At 47.2% G+C, this 22,476-nt stretch overlaps 1 protein-coding gene across 2 annotated transcripts in view; it reads left to right on the plus strand.

Moving 5' to 3' along the window:
• The window catches only part of Armc2 (armadillo repeat containing 2), a 109,133-nt gene extending 87,006 nt beyond the window's left edge, over positions 1 to 22,127 (plus strand). For both annotated transcript variants that reach the window (XM_013115731.3, XM_013115733.3), the window contains exons 14-19: positions 7,333 to 7,633; positions 9,579 to 9,701; positions 10,418 to 10,531; positions 13,585 to 13,717; positions 14,016 to 14,176; positions 20,017 to 22,127. In XM_013115731.3, the coding sequence (XP_012971185.2) occupies positions 7,333 to 7,633; positions 9,579 to 9,701; positions 10,418 to 10,531; positions 13,585 to 13,717; positions 14,016 to 14,176; positions 20,017 to 20,174 (990 nt within the window). In that variant the 3' untranslated portion in view covers positions 20,175 to 22,127. The remainder of the gene's footprint in view (positions 1 to 7,332; positions 7,634 to 9,578; positions 9,702 to 10,417; positions 10,532 to 13,584; positions 13,718 to 14,015; positions 14,177 to 20,016) is intronic.
• Positions 22,128 to 22,476: the final 349 nt, after the last annotated feature.

The raw sequence follows: 22,476 nt of genomic DNA on the forward strand, positions 1-22,476 counted from the left end.
CACATCCCCGAAAGTCATCTCAGGGTTGTGGGGGATGGGGACAGCAGAGAGCTGCACAGGAAACTCCCAGCCTGTAACTTCCACAGCACACTGAGAGGGAAATCCTGTTTAGAACCGGGGCTCACTTCTGTTGGGAGATGTGAGATAATATTTCTTCCCATCTGCTGCTGCTTTTTTGTTACAGGGGGAAAAGAGAAATTATTTGAGAAAGTACCAAAAGCAAGTGCTTGCCCTATTGCTAAATCTGACCTCGGCATATTTAGAAGGCTTTCTAAGTGGAGGATGTCACCTCTTTTGCTTTGAGACAGGGTTTCGCTGTGTAGCATCAGCTTTGTAGACCGGGCTGGCCTCAGACCTACCTCTACCTATGGAGTACTGGGATTAAAGGCATGCGCCACCACTTATAATTTCTATGCATTATGTGCTTCGAGAATGATTGAATAGTTTCATGAATTCATACGTTTTTGTAAATCGATACTATAAAAATAGACTTTAAGGATTAAAGCTGAGAGTTGTTCAGTGGTTTCTCATTTTAATCCTGAGCTTCACACTTAGTTTATCCGTGGAAGGACTCTCTTGGGAAACCTTCAAAATACAGGTTCCTGGGCTCCACACTGGGTGGCTCTGATGGAGGTTTGAGGGGACCCAAGCACCCATTTCTAAGGAACTCCTGCAGGGGCTTGAACCAAGCAGCAGCTTGGAAAAAGTGTAGCACAAATCGGTGAGAGGTTCCCTATGACATAGCCTTCAGTGAGTGCACAGTGACTTTAGATAAGCCTCCAGAGGCCTGCAAACACAGGGTGAGTACGTCAAAGTAGGAAGCAAGTGACAAGCCAGCCAAGTGAGCTTCTTGGGAAAATGGTGAGTCTGTCCCGTTTGCCTTTGCATGGGGAGCTGACAGTTTCTGGTCTGTTTGCTCTATGTGTGTATATTGTGTGTGGAGGGGCATGTTAACCAAGCGCTTGAACACGGGGCTTACCCCAGCTAGAGACAGCTTCTTAGGGAAACAAGATGTTATGTTATATTATGTTACGTTAGACTCTCCTCCCAATCTTCTCTGCCAGACTTTTGTCAAAACAAGTTGTCCTGGGACCAGCTGCCATCCTTGGCAGGCACGCAGCACCAATCAGCGTAACCCACTCAGGAGGGATGGGATGGGGCCCTTGGGGCCCTCAGAACGACCTGCCCAGGGGAGGGCACGCGGACCAGAGTTAGCTAGACAAGCCTCCAGTTGTTGACTTGCAAAGTTAAACAAGACCCTTTTGTCATTCAAACAATCCAGGGTTCCTGTAGATGTTCCCTTTTGAGAGAGCCCAGTGTAGACACATCTGACTGTTGTGAGCGTGCAGCAGATGTGTCTGAGAGTCGCGCGTTGTCACCGTTTGACAACACAGTTTACGCCCAGCCCTGGGTGAGATGGGCTCCATCTGCATTTGGTGGCTGTGCTCTACAGCTGGTGGGTCTGCCTCAACGGTCTCTGCAAAAACTCTCCTCCCAGCTTTCAGAGCGGACATCCACAGGGACAACAAGGGAAACATCAACTTAACAGCTGCGTAATTAGTTTGTTCAAGCTCCTAGACACAGTCAGGTCTCAATGGGCACAAAACAGACAGCTACAGAGTTGCCATCCACTTTGACACTCAAAGCCATGCTTTCCAGGTAGGTAAGAATTCCTATCAAGATCCAATTAAACGACAAGTCTCGTTTAAGAAATAGGCACATATTGTCTGCTTTATGGTGTAAATTGCATTTGGTACAAACCAAATGTGCAAACAGATGGGCTTAATAAGGGAAAGGAGCAGGCTGTGTTGCTGAAGCAGGGCTGCCTTCCGAGGCGTCTCTGACGTCACTGCAACCACATTTAGAAGCTCAGCAAAATGCGCGTGGGCTTGAGTTTTGGAAGAACATGAAGGGATTTTCCCCATTTCTTCTGTAAATATCTACTGGGCAAGCGATCTGGTAAAAAGCCTGAAAAGACTTATGTAAGGGTGACATCCTTTTGCAAAGGTCATGCACAGTTCAAAAAGAACAACCCTTATCTACGTTAGCATCCAGTCACCATTAACCCACTACCTCTCTGGCTCTTTCCACTTTAGGGAGGGTGAATTTCTTTCCTTTTTCTTTTTAAGCAGAACTAGCAGATGCAGATCACGGACAGAGTTTTGCAAACACTGTCAGCAGTGGCAATCACCAGAGTGGTCCTTGCCTGTGCTGCACTTAAAGGCAGCCTCTTGTTCCGTGTAGTTCCATGTAGACCTGTAGGGTGAGCGGTCCCTCCAGCCAGGCATGCAGGGTGAGCACTGGTTTGGACAGCATGGGCATCGTGTTGTGGGGGAAAGAGACCTGGAATGGCTGGAGATGGGCCTGGAAGAAAAAGCATCCCACCCCTCCCCACCTACCTAGCCTATGTACCCAGGCATTTGGCAGTGCTGAGAGTCCCCACCCACACCCCACCCCACCGGCAGCCTCTTGGAAGCTATGGAGGACTGGTTAGGAAGTGCCTCCACCGCCCTTCCCCTGGTGTCTTTGTGTGGTAACTTGCTCCCACTGGCTCTCTGCCTCCTCCCTGGCAGGAGCGTGCCCTTTGGCAGCCTTCCGGCCTCTCTGCAGGCACATTCCCAGTGGGTGTCGGGAGAGCTGGTGAGCGTTTGGCTGAGCTTGCCCCTTGCTCTGTACCCCTGACCTGACCCAGCAGGCACCACGGGCCTGAGCTTGCTCATTCTTTCCAGCTCCCGCTGCTCTGTCCTTGTGGAAACGGCTCTTCCCCAACTCAGCACAGAACCCAAACGCCTTTGTGGCTGTGGCTCAACGAGGAGCCCAGCACAGCAAAATGTCTACTGTTGCCCTGGTTTTGAGTGGCAGCCACAGTGAGAGGTATAGCGTATAGTGCTCAGTAAATAATTGCTCATAGGGTGGGTGGGTGGGTGGGTGGCCATCTCTGCCTTAAAAATGATCCGCTTGGATCCTTGGTTTTGTCAGTAGTGTCTCAGACTGATCTGGTGTTTGCATTAGCTAACCACTGAGGCCAGCTGGCACCCACCCCACTGCCTGTGGGTTAAGGAGCATTTTCCCAGCAGTTTGCAGCCACCTTTGGTAACATGTACTTAGTCTCCCCACCTGTAAACTCACATTATGTGTAGGTTTTATTCAAAGGTGGAAAGTTGGATAAATAAAGCAAACATGAGATCCTAACTCAACTCTAAGATGTGAGAAATTTTACCCAGAGTTTAAAACAAGGCAACAGGGCATTTTGATTAGTTTTCTGGGTAAGGGCATGGTGGGGGGAGTATCAAAATTTCAGTACATTTATATCCTCAAGTTTAACCCTTTTTTGTTGTTGTTATTGTTGTTCATTTTTGGTTCTTTAGAGACAGTTTCTTTGTGTAGTGTTGGCTGACCTCAAGCTCACAGAGCTCTGCCTGCCTCTGCCTCCTGAGTGCTGGGATTAAAGGCGTGCGCCACTGCTGCCTGGCTGTATTTTCTTAACGGTTTTCCAGGCTGGGTAGGACTTGTCTGCTGGATAGGAGGAGCCAGCAGAACGGAGCTTGTGAAACTTGCCATCAGTCCTCCTGCGGTCAACATCAGGCACAGAGCTATTTTAGGGTGCCGCTGGGAGGGTGTGAGCGTCATGTGTTCACTCCTGCTGCCAGTGGGTGGGAGCCTTGCGGGGTGAAGCACTGGTGATCACACAAGGCAGATGGCACATTGTATGCTGCTTCGCTATGAGATAATAGGCAGTGGGTGTTTTTGAGCAGAGAGCAATGTTCTGTTCCCGGAGGGAGAAGAGGTTCCAAGTCCTGCAGTGCACAGGCAGGCCACTAGGGGCACCTTTTACAAGAGAAGAGAGGCAGCTTCAGAGATGGATGAAAGATGCTTTAGGGACCAAGAGTGGTGGTGCATGCCTTTTATCGAAGTACTCAGAAGACAGAATCAGGAGGAGCTCTATTTGCATTTGAGATCAGTCTCTCTCTCTCTTCTCTCTCTCTTTCTCTCTCTTCCCTCCCTCCCCCTGCCCCCCCCCGTGTGTGTGTGTGTGTGTGTGTGTGTGTGTGTGTGTGTGTGTGTGTGTATTGAGTTCCAGGACAGCCAGGGCTATGTAGAACGACCATGTCTCAAATCCCCTTCCCCTAAAAATAATGTCTCAGGGCTGGGGGATTGGGAGTCGAGGGTAGTCTGTCATGAGGTATTGAAGCCCATCAACCTGCTCCAAGTGGTTATTCAGGCCCTGTCTTGTCCCTCACCAGTGGGATCTCTGGACGCCTCAGTTTCCATAACCCCAGAATAAGGGTGACAAGCTCCTGTTGGCTTTAGGCCAATATCTCCCACCTGGAAGGTAATCCCCACAGTAGTTGCTGCTGTTGCTGTTGTCACTGGAGCTGGTCACAGATCACTAGCACTGTCCTCTTCTGTGTTCTGTCCCAGTTAAAGCCATTTATTTATAATTTGTGGGGCCTGTAAAGTCTAAGCAAGTGCATGCCCTGAGCCTTAGGGCGTGCCATGCTGACCTGAAGGACGGGCCTGGAATGCGTGCGGAGGAGGTGCTTATCTGTACGCTGGTTGCCTGTAGCTGTTGGTAATTGTTTCCAGCAAACGCAGAAAGCCAGGTGAGCCGGTTGATGAAAGCCTCGCCTGATTCACCTTCATTTTGCTTTCTCAGAACCATGCAATCGTGGGATGAATGTGCACCGTCATGTTGGTTTAATAAAAGTACTATAAAATTGGAGCACTGTTCTCAGAGACTGTGAAAGAGCGAAGGGATGGAGAGCAGTGTGTTGATGGAGTTGCTTTCTGTTGTGAAATTGGTGGGCTTCTTGGTGTACTCTCTTTAGTTGTGGGTTTTCAGGGTTTTTTTGTTTGTTTGTTTGTTTCCCCTAAGAGGTACTTTGTATGCTTCAGGTGGGTTGGTCTGGGAAGCAGTAGGTAACCTCCGTGCAGGTCTAGTTTTGGGGTTGGGGTACTCTCCAGGGTTGGAATGAGGAGAGCATAGGCTGCTTACAGTGAGGCCATGCCCTTGCCAGGACCTTTGACAACTTCAGTCTCAGGATTGAAGGTGAGCCACACAAGCGCCGGCGAGCATGAACAGCCTTCCAGGAGACTGCTTCTATTTTGGACTGTTCTGTGCTCCTGGCTCCTTGGAAAACATATTTGAGAAAGGTGGGAAGAAAAGACGCCTCAGTCAAAGGACAGAATCAGTGACAGGAGCAGTTGGTGGAAGCTGGGCGCTGCGAACGCACAATCTGTTGCCCCGTTTGTTGGTCTTGCGTGCCATCCTTCAGTTGGCACCGCTGCTGCCAGGAACCACCCCCTCCCTTTGCATCCGAAGGCAGGGAGCGAGGCATTGTGACAGCGTTAACCTCTTCCAGCCCTACAGCCATGCCACAACCCACACGGACTTTAGAATAAAAGATACTTAAATGTGGCGAGGACCCAGGGGGAATTCTAGGAAAAGTAACACTTGGTTTGTCCAGATGAATTCACAGGTTCTGGGGCAAATGCTCCCAGCGGCTGAGCAGGGATAGGGGGAGGAGGTACCTGGGCCAGAGGAACCCCAGAACGAGGAGGAAGGAAGGAAAGAGAAAAAGAAACAAAACACTGAGAATTCTCCCCAATGCAGCAGTTGAAATTTGGGGAGTAAATGGATTAGTCCCGACAATGATTTTAGCAAGATGAATAAGCTATTTGTTAAATTCCCCAGGCGACATTTTAAATCACTCACAATGTCTTTGCTGCCTCTTTTAATGCTCCCTTGTGGATGGCAGAACACGGCAGGGGAGCCCTAAGGAAGCTGTTGTGAAATGGGGGCAGGGCTTGCTGTCAGGGATAAGCCGCTGGGAACAGCTTTGCTCAAATGGCAAAGGTCGTGGATCAGTGACGAGGTTCATGTGTGTCTAGTAAGCCCTGTTTGCAGGTTAATTTTGTTGTTGTTTTGCCAGCTAGGGTCATCTGGCAAGAGAGAACCTCAACTGAAAAAGGACCTGTCTCCATCAGGTTGGGCTGTAGGCAAGCTTGGGGCGTTTTCTTAACTGGTAATTGATGTGGGAGGGGCCAGTCTACTGTGGGTGGTGCCACTCCTGGGCTGGTGGTCCTGGGAGGTCTAACAAAAGTGGTTGAATGTGAACCTGCTAGCTAGCCAGTGAGCAGCACCTCTCCATGGTGCCCGGCCCGGATGTTGGAAACCCTGTTTCCAGAGCCAGGGTCAGGGACGTTTCTTCAGGAACAAGCAGGAGCAAGTTGACATTGGCAGACTTGTCTCTGTCAGGTCAAAAGGTGTTCTTTGTCCCCACTGTTGTTTGCCGCCCAACCCCCTGCACTGGACCTGAGTCTCCCACCTGTTCCTTTGTACCTTGTTAAACATTGTGCCTAGCCCTTGGCCCCACCCCCTTCCTTAAGGCTGCTGCAGCTGCTAATCTGACCAGCAAAGTCAGAATGTTGGAAATCCATCTTTGGCTGCATAGTAACTTCAAGGCCAGTCTGGGATGCATGAGATCGTATCTCAAGAGAAGCCAATAAATAACCGAAAAGTGCTTTTACACATGTGTAAACTAAAAAGCAATCTTTAGAAGCCTCAGTTTTGAAGCCATCACTCATGCCCTGTTAATATGGGGTCCCTCAGTAGCACAGTGGCTGTAGGCATGGGCTACATGAGGAGACCTTGTCTCAGACAGACATGCTAACAGACTTCCCTTGCTGCAAGTGTCATCAGTGTTGAAATCAAGAAGCCCTGTTGTAACCTATTCCTCTATTAGGTGCTTGATTTTTGAGTGGGGAGTAGAGGTGTTGAGGAGGGAGGGGTTTTTTGGGGGGGGATAAAGGGTTTGGATGCTCAAGAAATCTGTTAACTTTAGACTGTGATTCCCATGACACACTTAACTTACTCAACTAAGTGTTCTCAAGGAACGTTTTAAGAAGACCACCAGATTTTGAGACGAAGGCTCCTGTCAGCCACTTTGCGTTCTTTCAGGGCCACCAAGCAGTCCTAACCTCTCTGCCATTTGGCGCCCGACTTGGGGCCCACATGCTGCAAGTCTCTGCAGAAGCCCGATGCGGTCCATTTTACTGCTAGTGGAGTTGTGGGTGAACCGAGTCTCCGCATAAGCCCGATGCAGTCCATTTTACTGTTGGTGGAGCTGTGGGTGAACCGAATCTCCGCAGAAGCCCGATGCGGTCCATTTTACTGTTGGTGGAGCTGTGGGTGAACCGAGTCTCCGCAGAAGCCCGATGCGGTCCATTTTACTGTTGGTGGAGTTGTGGGTGAACCGAGTAAGACCGTAGTCTTTCCAACAACTGCGCCAGCTCCTTTGTGCTTGTAACTCTGTCTTTTGTTTATTGCAGGGTTTAGTAATTCGCATTGTTTTTATCCTTGGCAACCTGACAGCAAAAAATAACCAAGCCCGGGAGCTTTTCTCCAGAGAGCGAGGGAGCATCGAAACTCTGCTCACATTGTTTCAGAACTTCTACCAACTTGACCAGTGCTCCCCAAGGCTGGGGCTCCCAGGAGTCAGCCCGTCAGCAGAGGCTGATGATGTGCTGGTCAAACTGACCCGAGTCCTGGCCAATATAGCCATTCACCCTCGCATCGGCCCAGTGCTGGCTGCCAACCCTCGGGTGGTGGAACTCTTGCTGACCACGCTGGGTGAGAATTGTCGCCCCGAGACAGTTCCTTGGGAGGGCTGTGGTGAGGGTTTGGATCACTTTAGGGAACCTCTTTAGCTGTGGGAAGGAAAAACACTTCGGGGGTTATGGCTGGGTTGGTACAATGCTTGCCTGACATGCAGACGCCTCGGGCTTCAACCTCCGGCACTGCTTATACCACAGGCACATGGCTGTAATCCCAGCACTCAGGTAGTAGAGGAAGGGAAGTTAGAGGCCAGCCTGGGCTTCATGAGATAAAACCAAACCTGCCACCACAAAGCCTTTCTTCCTGGAGGTGCCTTAACGTTCCCTGGATTTCAGAACAGAAAGACTGGTAGTGACATAATCTTTGCCAAAGAGCATAACCACTGAACCATGCCCTTTAAAAGGTGATTTTAGGACCGTTGAGGTGGCTCACCAGGCAAAGGTGCTGTGGCCAGCCCTGACAACTGGAGTTCTATCCCAGGGCCCATACAGTAGAAGGAAAGAATCAACTTCCACAAGTTTCCCTCTGACTTCCACACATGCACTGCGCTGTGGCACACAGTAAGCAGGTAAGTAAAATATTAGCAGGCCAGGCTTTGTATCACAACTTAAAACAATTTCATCCATCAAAAGAGCAAAAACTGGCTGAAAGTTAAAAATTCCACATTTTTCCAGGATCTACCCACACGAAGAAGGTTTCTTTCCTTTTCCAGTTCTTATGTTGTCTGGAGTTATGTCCCCGTCCTTCATGACACACCTTTCCAGTTTACTGAGCCACAACAAATTGATTTTGATCTGCGTATCCATGTGCCCGTGACTGTGTACCACATGTGCAGGTACTTATAGAGACCAGCGGGACATAACCTTCTCACTGTTGGCTGCCACAGGCTGGCAAAGATCATTGAACACACAGACCTTCAGAAGAGCAGCGTCCAAACCATACAACAATCCCTTGCCAGTTCTGAGAGCCTCAAACCGAAGGTCACTCAGGGCTTCTCCTCTCCTTCACAAGGACACCCAGTCTCTGCTCCATGCCTCAGGGCTGTCATGCTATCCAGAGGCTCCCAACTGTTCCATACCTGCATCTGTCCTCCTCTGCATGGTGGCCATAGCATCAGGAGATGAGTCCAGAGGTGGAGTGAGAGGGGGAAAATCACTGAAGGTGTCCTTATATATTAAGGAAAACTCTGTTTATTCATTTTCATACCTATCAAGTGTTTGTGTATGTTTTCTTTTGTCATTCTTTTTTTGTGTAGCCCAGGCTGGCCTTAAACTGTGTATCTAAGGATGACCCTGAGCTCCCGATCTTCCTGCCTCTGTGTCATGAATAATGGGATTGCAAGTGCACACCACTGTGCCCAGTTTATGCTGGGAATCAAACCAGAGCTTGTGCAGACTGGGCAAGCCCTCTGTCAGTGGAGCTCCATCTCCAGCCCATGTAAATTCACTTGGAGCCCCAGTAAATACATAAAGTTCAAGTGCCGGGTTCAAAAACAAAAACAAAAGCTGGGGCCTGGTGGGTGTAGGAAGATCCGAGGTGGCATGGGGCTGGGGTGACAGAGGAAGTGAGAAGCCATCTGTAGTGTTTGGAAGACAGGGCCAGTGGTGATGGATGGATAATGACTGGCGGATCACTCCTTTGAGAGGCAGGATGTGGTCCCTAAGACCAAGGTGTGTGAGTGGGGTCAGGGACATCTCAGCTCACTGTGGATTTGTTCCCTTCACTGCGGACCTAGGGTCCCACCTGAGTTTTCTAGGACCTGGCTGTGGGAATGGGGTTAGCATACCCTGCATCGCCGCGTCTCCCTGCCGGCAGTCATGGGAAGTAAAGCGTCCCACAGACAGTGCCTCCCAAGCCCCCACACCCAGCTTGTTCTCCATCCCTGGCTCCTGTCGCTGTGCATATGACATCCTGGAGCTGCAGGGCCAAGCGTTCCTGACTCCTGATCACTTGGTTTCAGAATCCAAGTCACTGGGCGACTGTGAGGAGCTGGTGATCAATACCACAGCAGCCATCAACAACCTGTCGTTCTATCAAGTGAAGAGCTCCATCCTGCAGCACAAGAAGCTCTATGTTGCTGAATGTAAGGCTCAGTCAGGCGTGACATCACTCATTTAAGGTTTTTTTCTCCTTTCTTTCTTCTTTTGGTTTTTCGAGACAGGGTTTCTCTGTGTTGCAGCTCTGGCTGTCCTGGAACTCACTCTGTAAACCAGGCTGGCCTCAGATTCACAGAGATCCGCCTGCCTCTGTCTCCTGGGTGCTGGGATTAAAGGTGCGTGCCACCACCTACCGGCTTAAGGTCTTGATTTTAATACCTAAAATATAGCTGGAGGCATTACTGTGACAGCTGCCCACATAGCTGAGAACCTTGAACATGGGAACGATTTGTTTCTTAGTTCTTTTTGAAATGCCTCCAGGTTTTGTATTTTAGCACTGTTAAAAAATGTTCGGTTCTCTGTATTTGCTAGGAGGTTAGTTTTCATTCAGCTTTAAATACAGTTATAGTAAGAAGTAGAGAATAATGTCCCCAGTGTAAGTTTAAAACTGGGAAAAGCTCAGCTCCAAAGGCAGAGGCAGGTGGATCTTGGTGAGTTTAGGGCCAGCCTGGTCTACAGAGTGAGTTCCAGGACAGCCAGAGCTGTGTCAAACAAAGAGCAGCAACAACAATAAACCCACTTAAACAAAGCTCACACACACAGCCCTACCTCCATTATTACACAAGTACTTATGTAGTAATGGTAGAACGTATAAATGGCATTTAAAGTTACTCGTTTTTCTCTCTCTGATTGCCAAATCCAGTACTCTTAAAGCTCCTTGTGAGTAACAACATGGATGGAATCCTGGAGGCCGTGCGTGTCTTCGGAAACCTCTCTCAGGACCATGACGTCTGCAATTTCCTCATGCAGAAGAATGGTGGGTTAATGACAGCTGAGATCCCAAGCACTTGATTCTTGTCATTAGTCAGCAAAGTGACCTGGAAGGTTAGGTGATTAAGCGTGGTGTTTGTTTCTGTTTTGAGATGAACCATGCTTTACATTTGCCCTGATGCCAGAATAGACCAAGACTATGTTCTCTTTCCCTGACAGTAGCCTCGCAAGTGATAGGATAAGGCAGTGCCTATGTGTATGTGGGGTGTGTGTGTGTGTGTGTGTGTGTGTGTTGTGTGTGAAACTAAGTGTCCAACAATGGAAAGGACAGCTACAGTAAATGTAATGTATCATGGTTTGTAAATATTATTGGGTTTTCTGCCACCTCCCACCCCCATAATAAGTTTCTCCACCAACACAGTAAGCCAGATCAAGCAGAACTGAAAAAGTGTAAAAACAGGTTTATTGAGCAACTCCTGGGCAGGTTCTCTGGTCCCAGAGATCAAGGCCAGAGAAGTCACACACCCAGGCCAGGGCAGGAAAGTCTTATAGGTTGTAGATGAGGGGTAATGACAGGTCTGCTACAAGTTGGGTCTTGTGTCCAAGTATGGTCAACAGCTGAGCGCTTAGGCGGGCACTTGTGTAGCTGGCAGTGTCAGGAGAGGAAGCGGCAATAGTCAACAAGAATGCAGAACTGGGTTTCTTGGTGCCTTTCCTTCGTTCGGAGGCTCTCAGAGAGGGTGGAGTTTCAGGAGAGTGACAGAGAGGGAATGGGGCTTCCAGAACCATACAGGGACAAGCCGGAGGCTCCAACTGAACAAATATGTATGCTTCTACAACAAAATGCTCCACAGAAATTACAATAAATCATAGACATTCGTGGATAAGCATGAACTAGATGCTGGTCAACATGGATTCACCTGAAACACAGAATGTGGAAGTGAAAAGGCTGATCACAGTAATAAATAGAAAATAATGTCACCAGTATAAATTTTAACACCCCCTCCAGTACTCTGTGAGTTCATGGATATCCTGGTCTATATAATGAGTTCTGGGTCATCTAGGGCTGTGTAAAGAAGCAAACAAAACCCCCATACTCACAAAACTGCCTCAAGTACTATTTATGTATATACATTTATGTGCCGATAGTGATAGAAAATATAAATGCTGTTTGGAAAACACTGACTCCATACTTAAGATAGGATTTACCATTTGGAGGAGGAGAAGTGTCAAAAGATATACTGTTAAATTTATTTCACTGTTTTGCTTGAATTGATGAATAAGAATTCTGTATGTTAATGAAATATAACATGGTTTGGATGCAGTGCTCTGTTTCTTAAACTAGATGGCTGGCAGGCATCCAAATGCTTATGCAAACCATACATTTTCTCAAGTAAGAGTAATACTTTTACAAAACTTTCTAGGGCAGTGATTCTCAACCCATAGGGTTGTCAAGTGACAATTTCACACGGGTCACCTAAGACCACAGAAAACATAGATATTTACATTATGAGTCATAAGAGCATCACAATTACAGTTGTGAAGCAGCAATGAAAATAAATTTATGATTGGGGTTATGACCCATGAGGAACTGTATTAAGGGGTCACAGCGTTAGGAAGGTTGAGAACCACTGGTCTAGGGGCTGGAGATCTCTCAGGTAATTTGAGTGTTTGCTTATATGCACAAGGCCTTGGGTTAGATTCTCTGAAGGCATAAACCTGATGTGTTGGTGGAAACCTTCAAGTCTAGTGCTTGGGAGGTGGCTGCAGAAGGATCAAAACTTCAAGGTTGGGATTTGAGGGGTGATGATTTGGGGGATTGGTTATGCCTTTAATTCCAGCACTCTGGAGGCAGAGGCAGGTGGATCTCTGCAAGTGTGGGGCCTGCCTGGTCTACAGAGTGAGTTCCAGGACAGCCAGGGCTATACAAAGAAACCCTGTCTCGAAAACAAACAAACAGAAAAACCCAAAATCTTGAAGGTCACCCCCAGCTACATAGCCAGCCCTGGTGTCTTGGGGTTACTGTGATGAAATACCATGATCAAAAACAACACGGGGAGGAAAGGGTTTATTTGCTTTGCATGTCCTGAACCACAGTCCCTTGAGGGAAGCCAGTGCAGTAGCTGGTGGAGCAGCCAGCTAGCTCAGCCCGCTTCCGTTTCCTTACAGTACCAGGACCTGGGACCAGCTCAAGGGTGGCTAATTAAGAAAATGCCCTATGGCCTTCCTCAGTTGATGTGACACCCCCAAACCCCCAAAACCCTCCCCCCATGACTGTAGTTTCTGTTGAATTGATGTAACCGGGATACTTGAGACCCTTTCTCAAACAAAACAACCAGCTCCACAAACAACAAAAGATAAGTCTACATAATGCAAATACAGCTGCAGTATCAGCAGGTTGCAACCCCACCCAACGCTCTGAACTAGCATTTGGGGGTACATTGTCAAGCTCACTATCCAACCCAGCCAGTAGGCCCATGTGGACAGCAGGGGAGCCACCACTCAGGTGCTTGGTAAATGGTGTCTGGTGGTGGTCACACCTCATCCACTCCCTGATCCCTACAGTGGGCACCTACTTAGGGATGACAATACAGGACTCACAGTTCACAGTTCCATCTCCTGGAGTAAGGGGGAATGATTGGCCCACCCAGCTTGCCCCGCCCCCTGCACGCACTAGCAGTCCTGGGCTGTGCAGGTCAGTTCCCAGCATCCTCAGTGTCTCTATGTTCTGCAGCCTTCAGGAAAGAAGTCATCAGGACCTGGCTCTGCTGCCCAGGCTATGCATTAGAGTTACAACTGGAGGCCTTTGAGAACCACCAGAAGTAGGGAGAAATGTCGTCAGCTGGGAATGCCCCCTTGGAGAGGGGGCTGCTGTTGGGTCAGTGACAGCAGCAACAGGGCCAGAGGCCATGGGAGGCAGGAATGGGCTCTAGAAGCAGTGGGTTCTGCACACTAGCCAAGGTTCCAAGGTTGCAAGCCCCATCTTCCCACTGTCCCACCCCTGCTGCATTCCTCACCCCCAAGCCCCACCCCACTGGTAAGCAAGCTGCAGCTGGGATGCAGGCTTTGACCCGTCTGCATGTGCTCTCTGCTCTCCAGTACACAAGTTCATGATTGCACTGCTGGAAGCCAAGCACCAGGACATTTGCTTTTCTGCCTGTGGGGTTCTGCTAAACCTCACCGTGGATAAAGACAAGCATGCCATTCTGAAAGAAGGGGGAGGCATTAAAAAGTAAGTAAGGCATGTACTCCGGACTCTCAGGACACTGGCAACACGTTTGTCCTGGGAGATTGGGCCCTTCGATCATTCCACTAGAGCAGTGGGGGCTCAGAGGGGGTTGAGAATCTACTGGACACTTAGCCACAATTCAGAGGTGCATGAGTGAAAACTTTGTAGTCAGTTAAGTTTGTGGATATGAACGCAAAGGATGATTCTATGGAATTCGGAAGGCTAGCCATCATACCAACACTATAAAACTTAAGGACAAATTCTGACCTACTGACACGTCAGTTTGACACCCCTCTCTCAGGTTAGTGGATTGCTTAAGAGAGTTTGGTCCCGGCGATTGGCAGCTGGCCTGCTTGGTGTGCAAGACCTTGTGGAACTTCAGTGAAAACATCACAAACGCATCATCGTGCTTTGGAGATGAAGACACCAACAGGCTCCTAGTCCTCTTGTCGTCATTTTTAGGTAAGGGCCCTTGCTGTGGATTTGTGACCTTTACCAAGCATGCAAGAAAACTGTGTTCTCTGACCTGCAGGGGTAAGGGTTGGTGTGCAACAGCAGAGTGTGGAAGGAACTCTTGCAGAGGGTTTCTGGAAGAGACAGAGAGCTAGTTTCAGTCCAAGCGGATGGGTTCCTAATGGCCTGGATCTGGGACTGTCAATTTCTTATGTAGCTGCCCCCTCCCTCTTCTTTGATTGCATAAATATCATCAGCCTTGTGCCTGTGCTGTTTAAAAGCATAAAGATGCTGTCATAATTAAGGAACTATGGTTCAAAGCTATTTTTAATTAAATCATGTTTCTAGCTGAATATATCGTAATTAGTGGTCTGTGCAAGTATATGACATTACATCAGGGTCCCCGTGCTTGAAAGGTAGGGAAGATGTAAACTGAAGATCATTTCCATATTTTAACGTTTTTTTATTTTTAGAATTTTTTCCAACCTGGTTTTGGTCTAAAAACAATAATTTATGTCAGTTAATGAGTGAATGATTTTACGAATTCTGTTCCTTACTTAGAGGTGAGGGTCCATGACTGTCCATTTATCAGGGGCAATGTGGAAAGGCTCAGTGGAAAGGCTCCGAAACCATGGCCTGAGTCCTTCCAGACTGCATTTGTGGTGTTATTTGAATAGTACATCTCTTTTATTGCCTGACTTTCTATTTCTAAATGGGAGAGCAATAAAATCCTCCCAGTCCCAGAAAGTTAACTGTGAGGCTTAGACAGGCATCACACAGAAATGTAGAAGACCCACACACAGTCTTCTAGTCAAATGACTCCAAATTTCAGGCCCTTGCTTTATCCTTTATGAGTTTTTACACCTTAGCCTTGGCCTCTTGTCTTAGTCACTGGATTGTTGCTGTGTAGAGACACCACGACCAAAGCAACTTATATATGAAAGCGTTTAATTGGGACTGGCTTATAGTTTCAGAGGCTTAGTCCATTATCCTCAGGGCAGGAAGCATGGCAACAGGCAGGTGTGGTGCTGGAGAAGAAGCTGAGAGTTCTACATCCTGTCCTTAGGCAGCAGGAGGAGAAAGAGAAGGGCCTGGCTTGGGCTTTTGGAACCTCAAAGCCCACCCCCAGTGACACACCTCTTCCCACAAGGCCACACCCACTAATCCCTGTCAACCAGCACCACTCCCTAATGACCAAGCATTCAAATCTGAGCTTATGGGGGGGGCATTATTATTCAAACCTCCAATCCTCTTTAAGCTTTTATGTGTTTCCCCTCTAAATTCAGGTTGATTGATGCCTACTCTCCAGGGTGCCTAGGAATAATGTGCACTTACACCAAGAGTTTGATAATGTGCCTGGTACCAGGGAAGACCTCAAGGAGGGCTTTATGGATGCTAAGGGGTGTGGCAGGATATCATTGGACAGGAACAGAGGCTTGGAAATTACTCAGAAGGGTCAGTCAGATCTGCTTGGCTGTTAGTGGAGTTGGTCCTGAAAGTGTGTGGTGTTTGTGATTAGGGGCTGGCACAGGAGTAGGCATCCTCAGCCCAGCTCTGGGTCCACTATTCTGGAGACCCAGCCCTGCCTCCGCTTAGCTCCCCTCTAAGCTCATGCTTGCTCGTGTATTCTGCTGCCTCTGTTTCCACTTTCCACACCCAATGTTTGTAGCCTTGTCTTTTCTGCTGTTTCTGCTCTTCCCTGGGCCTTCCATTCAGGGAGAAGACATGGCTGGCTTGGGAGCCCCACTCCAGGAGTATGAGGCTTTGGTGCGCCTCAGATTTTGTATGCCTGAAAGGTTGTCATTGTTGTCCAAGCTTGGGATGATCAGCTCTGAATAACAAGGGTGACAGGGGCCACACAGCCTGTAAGGACCAGCCGTAACAGCTGTGGACAGGGCAGAACCCCAGGAGGCATTTGGTGTAGTTGGCTTATTGCCTGCTACTCCATTCCAAAGTTTCCCAAGGGGCTCCTCCAGCCTTGGCGTTTGCACTTGCTCTATACCCTCTTACGGGGCTCTCAGCTTCTGAAGTCTGTCTTGGTCTCATCACCTGAACCCTAGGCTGCTAACACAGCAGTCAGTCATTTACATGATCTGTGTGATGTCTCCCTCATGATGGGTTTGTAAGCTTTAGTTCTCTGCTCCCAGAGTCCCTGGAAGGAAATCGCATTTCATCCCGTATAGGTGCTTGGTGAAAGCGGTGGATGGGAAGGAGGGGTGCTAGGCAACTTTGTTTTAAGAGTGCTGTTACACACTTGTCATTTAGTATCTTTACAATATGATGCTGTAGCGACAGGCCATCTAGTTGTCCAGGCTAACTCAAATCTGCCATCCTCCAGCCTCAGTCTGTTGTGTCAGCATGTCTGTACTTTATTTTTTTTCTGCCTTCATTCTATATCTCCCAGTATGCTTTTGAGGTCCTTAGCTAAGTGTTGTCACTTAGGAGTGAGAGAGTCTAGTTGGTTACACGACTTGCCAAAAGCGACATTATGGCAGAAGCTGGGGCTTTTCATCAGAGGAACAAATCTGGACTGTGTTTTCCTCTGCTGTGTGCCCAGAACAGATGACTCTGGCTATCTCTACCAGGGCCACTGTGGTGGGGAGAGTTATACTAGCTCTGTTTGACCCGAGGGCCAGCTCATGGGATAAAGCACACAGGTTCCTTCTGGGGACTCGCTTTGGCATGAGGTATGTGCGTGCACATGCACGTGTGTGGGGTGTGTGTGTGCACATGCACTTGTGTGAGGTGTGTGCATGCACATGCTCATGTGGGGGGGTGAGCGTGCACATGCACGTGTGTGAGGTGTGTGCACATGTGTGCATGTGGAGGACCGAGGCTGAGGTTGAGAAACATCCTCAGTTGATTTTCTACCTTATTCTCAGTCAGGTCCAGAGCTCACTGCCATGGCTAGTCTCACTCGCCAGCCTCCTCCGAGGATGCCCCAGCTGAGCCTTTCGGGGGTAGGATACAGGTGGGCCAGCACAGCCCCTTAAGCTGCTGGGCCACCCTGCTTGCCCTGTACTCTGTTACTGTATGCTCACCATGAGGTAGCATTCCATTTGGAGAATCACAACATGAGGATAATACCAAAGAGCCACCAGGTGTTCCTGGAACAGCTGAGGACTGTTCACTAAAAGAGAGTGACTGAGAGACATGATTGAGAGACACCAGACCTCCCCACCAGTGACTTGTGCTGCTTAGGAAGCTAGTTCCTAGTGTACCACTTGGGGAAAGCCTCATGGGCACCATGGCACTGGAGCACTGCTTCACTGGAGCACTACTTCACTATGCATGGTGGCACTGGAGCACTGATTGTTTTGAGTCTTTCAATCATTTGTAATACTTCACCCTAAGTGTTAATATTTGAAGATGTGCAGTACACAGGGAAAGCATAAGAATGACTGGCTAGCAAGGTCAGTGCTGTTTACACTGTGGCTATGACATCAACTGAGTCCATTAGAACCAACTTCTTTAAAAAACTGAAGTGGCAAAGAAGATACCAGGTATATCATTGCACATAGAAAAGGTAGCTTTCATTTGTTAATTATATAAAGAAGTATGTAGAGAGTCATGGAACAAAAAATACTGCTTCCTATGGGTCACAGGACATTTGATGGATCTGCATTTTAACTGGATCAGCCTGTGCCACTGCTTGCGATACAAGTTCAAATTCTAACACCTAACATAACATACCACTTTTTAATGCACTTTTTATTTCTGCATTTTTCTTATTGGTAGTACTTAACTATCCTTATCTTGTCTTTCCTGACTTAGAGTTAATATGGGCTGGCTACTGGTGAACTAATTTCTACATAGTCTGGGCTTCAAAGGCCTTGAAAAGCCAAACCAACCAACCAAGCAAACAAAACCCAAAACAGAGAATATATCAAACCACCAAACCCATCATAGCCCAAGCAGAGGAGGGAATTGTACAGCTGCTTAGAACTAAACACCTTGGGAAAGAAGAACAGAAACAGACTTTGCCAGCAACTGTTTAGTGCTCAGAAAGGTCTAGAAAAAAGCAAACAGGAAAATGGCCTAGAAGTCTGGAGTCAGTCAGTCTAGCAGGCACTTCTTGTCTAGAAGAGGCCAAACAGGAAGGCCTTTGAAGGCATGGAACACTGACGGTGCCCTCCCTGCTCCAGGCCTGGGTTATCTCACTGATGAAGAGTACCAGGTTTGCTTACACGGTCTCCATGGAGGCCTGGCTGGAGTGCTTGTGTCTGCATGGAACTTATCTCAGAGCTGCATAACTCCACACTTGATCCTGAGGAGGGGAGGGGACAGTCCAAACAGGGATCCTGCACTCGCTAATCTAACGCGGGTGCCACTAACACCCTTGGTGCTAAGACTCCCTGAACAGACATAAATGCCTGCTTCAGGAACTGTTAACGCAGCAGCAAGCACTGTAGAACGGGCTCTAATTGGCCCTATAACACATTTGCACACTGGCTAAGTATCTGGATTTGTGATCATCTCGAGCCCTCATGATTGCTATGTCAGTTGTCTACCTCAGGCCACAGAGCTAGGAATGGCAGAGCCAGCGCACCTTTCTCAAGTCTGTCACCTAGGGTATGAGATGAGGCCAATCGCAACAGCAAAAAAAAAAAAAAAAAAAAAAAAAACCCAAAAAAAAAAAAACCCCCCAAAAAAAAAACCCAACCAACAAACAAACAAAAAACCCGTGGTGGCTGTTTGTTTTTCCAGGCTGGAGATACTTAAGAGTGTTCACAGAATTCAGTGTGTTCTATGTTAAACAAATTAAACTTTTATTTTTCATTTTAATTTCACAAGTGCTTTTCTGCATTTTTTATGTTCTCTTTGGGGACTCAGGTGGTCCTTAGGATTCTCAATGTCCCCTAGTTTTTTATGGGAAGTATGGGGTGGGGGAGTGGCTTTTGTGTCAAATTGGCCCATTTCCCCCAAAAGATTTCTATCTCTTAATCACTGAAGTAATTAACCTTTCTAAAGCACTTTTAAGGAAGCCATTTATTCCTCATTTGTTTTGAGAAATTGTAATGGACTTTTGGATAAAACAGATGTGTGAAACTTAGGAAATTATTGAAAGAAAAACTCACTTCAATCTAAGAGGGTTTATAAAAAAAAACAACAGCAACAACAAATTGTTGCCCTTTTAAATGAAGACATTAAAAGACTTGTTTTGTAGGTGCATGCTCGTGCATGCTGGGCTTGCAGGGGCCTGCTGGTGCACTTAACACTCTAGAGGCTGGATGCTGGAGGGTCGAAAATTCCAAGCCACTGTCCTAACTCCCAACACTCACATAGAGACTCACAACCATCTGTGACTTCAGGGGATCCAGTCCCCTCTTCTGATCTCAACAGACACCAGACATGTACTTGGTGCACATACAATCAGAGGAAATACCCAGAATTATTACTAATGATAGTAATAAAATGAAAATAAACAAAAAAGACCTGAATAAACACACACACACACACACACACACACACACACACACACACACACACACACACGTTGTTCTTAACTATTTGTGAAGTTCAAAAGAGTGCCCATTAAAATAACTTTCTTTCTCAGTATACAGTGGTATGAGCCTGTGGTCTCTTCTCCTGGGAAATCTGAGGCAGGAGAATCACATAAATTCAGGAGTTAGAGATTAGCCTAAGCCTGGGCAACATAGAAGACCCTATCTCAAAAGCACACAAACCAAGTAAATAAATAAACACGTCTTTTAATCCCAAATCTCATTGAGTGTCATCGAGTCCAGTCGGGAGGTATTAAAGATAACCTGCACTATGGGAAATGAACTCTATTCAATGAATCACTTGACATGTAATTGCTCTAATTTGGATTTTCTTTCCTAATATAGATGAAGAGCTAGCTCTGGACGGCAGCTTCGACCAAGACCTGAAAAGCTATCATAGATTGCACTGGGAAACGGAGTTCAAACCTGTGGCGCAGCGGCTTCTGAGGCGAATTCAGAGTCACCACACATCCCTGGAGCCCCTGCCCATCCCTTCTTTCTAACATGACACAGGCTAATGGCAGAACTGGGAAGTCAGGCCTCCCTCATTCTTGGGAAGTGGTAAAAGCTCGAACGTTTCTCAGTATTAACACACGTTGACCACTTTAAAAAATACTGATTTTAGTGAATAGCCTAAGTATTTTGAAAGAAATTTCTTCTTTTCTAGGTATTATGGAAAAAATGAATATATATATTTTCTGCTAAAAGAGCTGTGAGATGGAAATATATGCATTTTAAGACTTCTCTTTCTATTTTCCTTTAAATCACTTGAAAATACCCTTAAAATCCCGACCTGACCACTTTGGAGTGAAGGCGATTGCCAGTTCTCTAGTCCAGGAACTGCACAATGGAGACAGAGTTTGTCCAAGGGAGGACTGGTCTACAGGGAGGCACCTGACTGCCCAGGCATCTGTCCCACCTCTCTCTACATCTAAAAATAAGTACCTTGCCTCACATTAGTATTTTCTTGTTCTTAATATTAAGAGAAGGAATAAGCAGAAGAAAGAGAGAAAACTGCTGGAGCTCAGTGGTAGAGCACGTGACTGCCCAGTTCAAGGCCCTTGATTTGATTCCCTCAGTGGGGATTAGGAAGAAATACTGCTTTAGGTCAGTTTTATTTTTTCTTCTGTTTGTGTCAATGCTTGACCTACATGTTTATCTGTGTACCCTGTGCATGCAGTACCTGTGAAGGCCAGGGGAGGGCGTCAGATCTGAGTTCTAAATGGTTGTGAGCTCCTTTGTGGGTGCTAGGAATCAAACTCAGGTCCTCTCCAATAGCAGCTAGTGCTTTTAACCAATGAGCCATCCCTCCAGCCACTATGTTTATTTTAGATCTAACTTTTAAAAATTTATCTGCATATATATATATGTCTGCATAAACATATGCCCTGTGTGTATGGATTCCCTTGAATTCAGAAAAGTGCCAGTGTCCCGAACTGGAGTTGCAGACAATTTTGAGCTGCTGGACGCAGGCGCTGAGAGCCAGACTCAGGTCCTCTAGAAGAGCAACCATTGCTCTTAACCACTTAGCCATCTTCTCCAGCCCCAGCCACTACTTCTTGAATTAAGTAAAACAGATGGAAAAGAGTACTTTGCCTTTCTTTTCATTTGCAATACACTGAATTAAATGCTGGTTTCTCGTTAGGTTGTATTTCAGTGAAACAATATAACATTAGAAAGCACATGCCTAGCTGTATGGCGTTCCTGTTTGACTCCTACCTCTCTTCCTCTAGCTGCCGGGGCCTTAGACAATTAGCTAAATTTCTTGAGCTCGTACTACAAAATGAGAATAATACCTCTTTTTGTTTTTTTAATTTCAGTGCATGCATGAGTCAGGGTTTTAGAGGGACAGAATCAATAGGATGAATAAATATATTCATCTCAAAGGAGATTTATTAAGTTGGTTTACTGGCGGGGAAGTCTAACAATGGCTGTCTGCATTTTGGAGAATGTGATCAGTCATCGCGGCCGAATGCCTCAGTAGCCTCAGTCTGGTGTTGAAGGCCCGGAGGGTCCCTGGAGAGCATCTGGTCTTCCATCCACGTTGAGACCAAGAAGCTGGGTTCCCAAGTCAGTGAGGGACAGCAGCAATAGTGACAGAAACCAAGTAGACGGCGTGTCAGCCAATGCAAAGGCAGGAAGCAAAAGCCTGTGTTTCCCTCAACCTCTTCGTATATGGGCAACCTCAGAGAGACTTGCTGGTCACTGTGGGCGAGGTTTACCCCCTCAGTTAAGATTTCCAGGAAATACCCCGGCAGGCATACTTGCCTAGCATGTATGTCTCTTAGTCGGTTCCCTAGCTAATAAGGTTGACCACACAATGAACACACAGTGTAGTTTCCAGCAAAACATTCAGTCAGCAGATTGTAAACACACACTGTAATAATTATGAGAGGAGTCTGTTTGCTTGTCTCAGGGGTAAATTTTGACTTTGAATAAATGATTTAAAAAGACAACGCAATTGTGTCTGTGATTGTTAGCCTATACCAGCCAAATGAAGGTTTGCAGCTGTTCTTGGAGAAAGGCGTTATGAAAAGTTTATTTTTGACCCCAAATGTGACCTTGGGATGAAGACAGGCCTCTCGGACTGAATGGATTGCTAACCTCTTTGGAATACATTCCCAGAAGCAGGTAGACTTTGTTGTAATCCATCCAAACATGCAAGTAGGCTCAGCCTAACAGAGGGAATCCGTGTAAGCTCCAGGGTCTCATCTCTTCAAGTGATAAGGACGGAAGTCTGTTTTATCCACAGCAAGCTACATGTTCTTCCAGTAAAAATCATCAAGTTCTTCCCCACTCAAAACA

The sequence above is a fragment of the Mesocricetus auratus genome, unplaced genomic scaffold (assembly GCF_017639785.1).
Source record: "Mesocricetus auratus isolate SY011 unplaced genomic scaffold, BCM_Maur_2.0 Super-Scaffold_100018, whole genome shotgun sequence".
NCBI classification, from domain to species: domain Eukaryota; kingdom Metazoa; phylum Chordata; class Mammalia; order Rodentia; family Cricetidae; genus Mesocricetus; species Mesocricetus auratus.